General features: G+C 55.8%; 2 protein-coding genes across 2 annotated transcripts; one reads left to right on the top strand and one right to left on the bottom strand.

Moving 5' to 3' along the window:
- Positions 1 to 1031: 1031 nt before the first annotated feature.
- SPRG_17343 (TKL protein kinase) lies at positions 1032 to 1838 on the top strand (the record flags this gene model as incomplete). The annotated part of the gene is made up of 2 exons (XM_012356665.1): positions 1032 to 1756; positions 1805 to 1838. Coding segments are annotated over 2 exons (759 nt in total), but the record flags the coding sequence as incomplete, so codon positions are not given.
- An 884-nt stretch (positions 1839 to 2722) lies between these two features.
- SPRG_17344 (hypothetical protein) lies at positions 2723 to 4289 on the bottom strand. Its single transcript, XM_012356666.1, has 6 exons — positions 3604 to 4289; positions 3446 to 3550; positions 3304 to 3396; positions 3152 to 3250; positions 2980 to 3096; positions 2723 to 2944 (listed from the first exon to the last, which is right to left on the bottom strand). Exons 1-6 carry the CDS (start codon positions 4093 to 4095, stop codon positions 2852 to 2854), a joined length of 999 nt encoding a protein of 332 aa, XP_012212056.1. The 5' UTR covers positions 4096 to 4289; the 3' UTR covers positions 2723 to 2851.
- Positions 4290 to 5650: the final 1361 nt, after the last annotated feature.

A 5650-nucleotide genomic window follows, 5' to 3' on the forward strand; every position in this document is an offset into this window, starting at 1 on the left:
ACGCCTCATAACAACGTGAAAGAGTCAAAGCACGGCACTGGACCGCGCTGTCCGCAACCAGAACGTCGACGCAGCTCTCGCCCTCGTGCTCGCCAGTGCCAAAGTCCAGAGCCTGCCCCAGGCACGCAACACATACTAGTACCACCGTGGCATGGTTTAAATGTCTGTTTTAGGACGCCCTCGTCACGTTTGTCCAAACGATCGGCGCCCGCGCGTTCGGTTTGTCGCTGCTCCGCGCTGCCTCCGACGGCAATACCAGCAGCGTCGACCGGCTCCTGCGTGCTGGTGCGCAATGCACACACAAAAACAACGTGCGTTGTTTGCTCTTGCTTAGTCTCGACGGCATCTTTTTCCTAGAGCACGGAATCGTCGCTGCCCAACACCAATCCGGTATGATCCTACCACGCGCCACTGACGCATCTAGGTTGTCCATAGGTCGTCACGAAGGCGCTAGTGTCGGCCGTGCTCCGAGGCCACGTCGATGCTGTGCAGTGTCTTCTGGATCTTGGCGCAGACGTGTCGACCACCTTACCCGTCCGTCGATCATATATCATCACCTATCATCAATCCTAGAGCTCACAAAGGACTCTGTAGAACGGACAAACGCTTTTGGCCGCTGCCGTCCAGCGGGGCCACTACCAAGTGGCAAATATTGTCTTTCGTCGCCTGTACCCTGGCTGCGCTGCGGTACAACGAGCAAGAGACTTCCATAAGCCTCCTAAAGCTTACGTCTTTAGCTGGTCTCTGCGGACGGTCTCCGGGTCGGGACCGAGCTCCGGAAAACCCCCAGCGTCTTTGTCGCAAAAGGCACGCTCCATGACAAGCCCGTCGTCATCAAAGGGCCCAACGGTCATGTCAAGCGGCTGCAAAAACTCATGCTTGACGAAGTGGCGGTCATGCAAACGTTCGAACTGCTGCTTCGATCTCGTGCGACGACTACTTCTTTATGCTGCAATAGGTCCGCGTCGCCGTATCTCCAGCCGTTGATCGCTGTCCTCGACGATGGCTCGCGCAATCCTCATGTTGCTCAGGGGCAATACGCCGGCGAACGACAGCGCAACCTGTACAACCCGACCATGGTCATGGAGTACATGGACTTGAGCGATCTGCTCGAGTACCTCAAGAGAAAGGGGAGCGGCGAGACGTTGGCCATGGACGTCTCGACGGTCGAAGTCGCGCTTGTTTTGGCGCACGCACTCGCCGACCTCCACCGCAATGGTTTCATCCACCGCGACGTCAAGAGTCAAAACATCTTCCTCTCAACGACCCACTACATTCGGCTCGGCGACGTCGGGTCGGCGCGTACAGTTGACGAATTGATGACGGCCGACATCGGTACCCTGTTCTGGATGGCCCCTGAGGTGCTTCGCGTGGGCTACGAAGGCAAAGACCAGCCGTACACTATCGCCGCCGACATTTACTCGTTCGGCGTCGTCCTGACGGAGCTCGACACGCTTAAAGTGCCGTACGAAGACGAGGTTCACCGCTACGCGATCCCGAACAAGGTTCGCAATGGGCAGTTGCGTCCGCACATGAGCGACTCGTGTCCGCAGTGGCTCAGAGATCTTGCCGACCAGTGTCTTTCGCTCGACCCCAAGGATCGTCCGACGGCCGAGAACATCATCGCGACGCTCCTGCCGCATCACGACACGACGAGATTCGACCTCTTCGACGTCGAAGATGACGTGGACGACGTCGAGGAGCCGAGCGATGCACGAAGCCCCAACAACGATGAGGAAGAGGTCGAGACATCAATGTCGTGGTGCGAGTTTTCTGACGCTCACTTTTCTGTGTTAGGCTGTAGGCTATGCGACGCGTTTCTTGCGCTTCATCTCTAAAATCGGACGTGTATGATGCAACCAGGCCGCTTCCGAGACTCGTTATCTGGACCTGCGTGGCCGCACCACGGTCGAGTCTGCCGACGAACAGTATACATAATTTTTTTAAGCAAATATATTGTCGCTCGACTCTGTGCTTTTAAACGCGCAGCAATCGGCAGTACCAGCCGCAGAGTGGCAAATGTCGGTGATGAACCTCCGAGCAGCCCACGATGTCCACTATTCTGACGTGACGTCAACGCTCCTGACGAGTACTTGGTGCATCAAGCGCGATCGTACTTTCAACGAGAGACCGATGGTCTTGCACACGACCTCGGGGTCAACCGCACCGAGCACACTGTACATCATTATCGACTGCTGGCACCACTACTGTGTGTGAAGCAATGCGAGAATCTTGCATGTTCAAGTGTTTTGAGTGTAGCTTGTGTTTAGCGGGTAGTACCATTGTACCAGCCGTCCGAATCGTGACCAGACCTCGGGCATTCGTATTTTTTCGTACAATATTCGGTAAACACATGGCAAATGACAGAAAATTGGAGGGTCTTTTCGTCAGGTGCCTTTCCAGTTGTCAATTGCCTCGTTGAGAATGGCTTGCCAGTGTTTTCTAGCAACACGAACTGCATTTTCGTTGACCACACTAGAGTAGGAGAATCCTTGTGCGAAGATCGACATTAATGACGTGGCAAGCGCTCGTGCAAGCTGTGGCCATTTTATGTTTATGACGTGGCAGTCTGAGGACTACTAGTACCGCTGCCATATGCACATATGAGCCAGCCAAGTCGAAACAAGGGTCAATAGATGACTCGTGGTCGATGCGCGATGTCCTTGGTACCGCACTCGGGGTACAAAAAACTCTTGCCAAAGCAAAATCGCTCGATTATTACGTACGTAAGTACTAGTAAACGGGCTACAAACTAGTAAGCAAATAAAAGCAGCCGACTTGCGCAAGCAGCACGCCGACCCACGGTACACGCAAAACGATGTACCACACAAACGAGAAGCGGTGCATGCTACTATGGAGCTGCGTTCGTCGTTGCGTCATCGAGTCGCTTGGCCAGCGCGAGGTGGCCTCGCGTGCGTGCCACCGCCGCAGCCGTGACACCAGACTAGAGACAATATGAGCACCAAGTTGTGACTCTACTGTCGCGAGGTGACGCGCCTGGTTGTGAAGCGACAGATCAGCGTTGGCTTGCAGCAAACGCGTCACAACGTCAAAGTGGCCGCGGATCGCGGCCAAATGCAACGGCGACCACGCCTTCTATCCACACCAGACATCTTAGTGCTATCCAAAGTACAATAATCTGTAACCCTACCGCATCGATGGCGTTGACGTTGGCGTCGGCCGCAAGGAGTCTCGCGACCATGGCGACATCACCGCGCAAGCTGGCGCTGTGGAGAGGCGTCCGATGCAGCTACATGCCATTCATATTGTTGTGACCACCAACGTGCATCGATGGTGTGGTACAAATGATTCGCAACAGCTGGGATCGACGCCGCGTTGCAAAAGGTCATTGACATCATCCAGGTCCCCATTGTTTGCAGCCGTGTAGAGGCACATCTACAGCCACTCACGAGTCGTCGACGACGTCAGAGTATGACACGCCTACCTCGAGACCCATGGCGTGGAGGCGCTGGGCCGACGCCATGAGGTCCATAAGCGTGCTTGGCGATTCTGCGGGTGACGTGGCGTCCAAGGCCTCACCATGGTCATCCTATGAAACCAATCCATTGGGTGGATCCCGACACCAAGTGGCAACGTCTGTACCTCGGTTGGTGCGTCCCGATGCAATAAAAGCTGGTCTACGATGGCTACAGCGGTTGGGCGTTCCGCGGGGTCGAATGCGAGACATTGGTTGACGAGGTCGTTGAGCCATGGTGGACACGTGTCGCTCATATGCGGCCGCAGTTGCCCCGTGCGAACGTTTTCCTCGATCGACCAGCGGTCTTTCACGTCATAGTACGGCTCCTGCAGTGTGTCGAGCTTCGTCAAGACGGCGCCAAGCGCGTAGATGTCGGCGGCCGCCGTGTACGCTGGGCGTACTCCACCGAAGCGATCGCGAAGCACTTCGGGTGCCATCCAGTACTTGGTGACAAAGCCGGACGTCGCCATGTCGTCATGTGCGCGTGAAGACCCAATGTTTCCGAGCCGAATGTAGTGCGTCGTTGAGAGAAAAGATGTTGTGACTTCTGACATCGCGGTGGATGATGCCTTGTCCATGGAGGTCGGCCAGAGCGCGCGCCAGCACCAAGGCGACATCGGTTGTCGACACGTCCATGGCCACTGGCGCACCGTACTTCTTCTTTTGGATGTACTCGTGCAAGTCTTCTTGGTTCATGTACTCCATGATCATCGCGGGGCTAACCAATGCCTCAAAAGGCACCGCGTTGAGAGGTTCGGTCGAGCCATTGTCGAGGACGGCGAGCAGCTGCATCAGATACGGCGACGCACACCTACGGTATATCTGGTTGGTCGACAAAAGTAAAATGATGGCAATGTACGTACGCTTGCATCGCTTCCAATTCGTCGCGCACCTCTCGTACCATCCATGGTATGGGCCGCCGAGGACGTTTTACCAAGACGTCCTTGCCCTTAAACGTGCCCTTGGTCACAGCCATGGCCAACGAGCCGGTACAGGCATCGTCTGCCAACACAATCTCATCGGCTGCAGCCTACAGCACGACCATGCGATGACAATAGTGTCTTCAGGTAGTTTGACGCACCGAAACAGGTCCTGGGTACAGCTCGCGATAGAGCAGGCGCGCGATGGCGTCATCGCCAAGCTGAATCGCGGCGGCCAAGAGCGTTTGACCATTCTACCGTGTTCAAAGTCAGGGCGCGCGCAATACAAAGCAGTCGTACCGGCAACACGATCGAGACGTCGCTACCGAGGCCCAAAAGACGACGCACGTCAGCGCGTTGACCTTCGAGTACAGCACGAGCCAGCGGCGAGTACCCGTCCTACAGGAGACAAGGCTGGTGACGGGTGCCTACAGTGGACGATGATACCGTGTCGAGGCAATCGATGTGAACGTCCTCGTCTTCGACGTGCCGCTGGCCAATGGCCAAGTCATCATCGGCTGCGGCGTCAAAGCGCTGGACCTATGTCACTCGGAGGCTGGCATCGACGATCGCTCGGGCACCGGTCGCACCTCGTTCATCCGCTGCCACACTAAGAAATGATCGGTGCTGTGCGAGCGCTCTGAAATGATCGCGTGCGTATCCAGTATGATTCGTTCAATCAAACTGCAGGAAACTAACATCAGTCGTGTGATTGGCTATTGAAATGAACCCAGTTTGCCTTTTTGTCCTGGCGCACCGGCGCGTCGGTAAGGAAATTCCTCTGGTCACAAAACTACCGGTACGTATTAGTTGTTGAAGTGGGTCGTCTATTACAATAGGTAAAACTATGCTAAATAAAATTGTCGGACTTTACTTCGTTGTGTGTACTCGGTTGAGGAACTTGATTTAGGCAGGCGGAATTTTTTACGATTGGTACAGTGACGGCGACGACGACAACCCCCCGCCGGCGTTGGACGAAGCGGACATGACGGCCCTCGCCGCCAAAATCGCGACCTCCTCGCGCCTCGAAAGCTTGGATTTGCGGCTCCGCGTTCCGTGCGATGCCACGTGCGTCCTTGCCGCCTTGCTGCAGGCACCAAGAATGACCAAACGTGCGCTTCAGGAGGCGCATTTGACCTCGTTTCCACCTTGAATGCAGCTTTAGCATCTTGAGCTGTGCTCGGTAACGTTCTCGGACGAGGCCATCGCGTCGCTCGGGGCGCTGCTGTGCTCGTCGCCAAAGCTCGTGCGG

Source organism: Saprolegnia parasitica (assembly GCF_000151545.1).
Source record: "Saprolegnia parasitica CBS 223.65 unplaced genomic scaffold supercont2.541, whole genome shotgun sequence".
NCBI classification, from domain to species: domain Eukaryota; phylum Oomycota; class Saprolegniomycetes; order Saprolegniales; family Saprolegniaceae; genus Saprolegnia; species Saprolegnia parasitica.

Bases quoted from the DNA above. Each gene is read 5' to 3' on its own strand.
- SPRG_17344 (XM_012356666.1), bottom strand. From the start codon at position 4,095: ATGTCGCCTTGGTGCTGGCGCGCGCTCTGGCCGACCTCCATGGACAAG. The intron at 3,551-3,603 runs GTACAGACGTTG...TTGGTTTCATAG, and splicing joins ATCGGGACGCACCAACCGAG to GATGACCATGGTGAGGCCTT. The intron at 3,251-3,303 runs GTACCACACCAT...AATGGCATGTAG, and splicing joins CCAGCTGTTGCGAATCATTT to CTGCATCGGACGCCTCTCCA.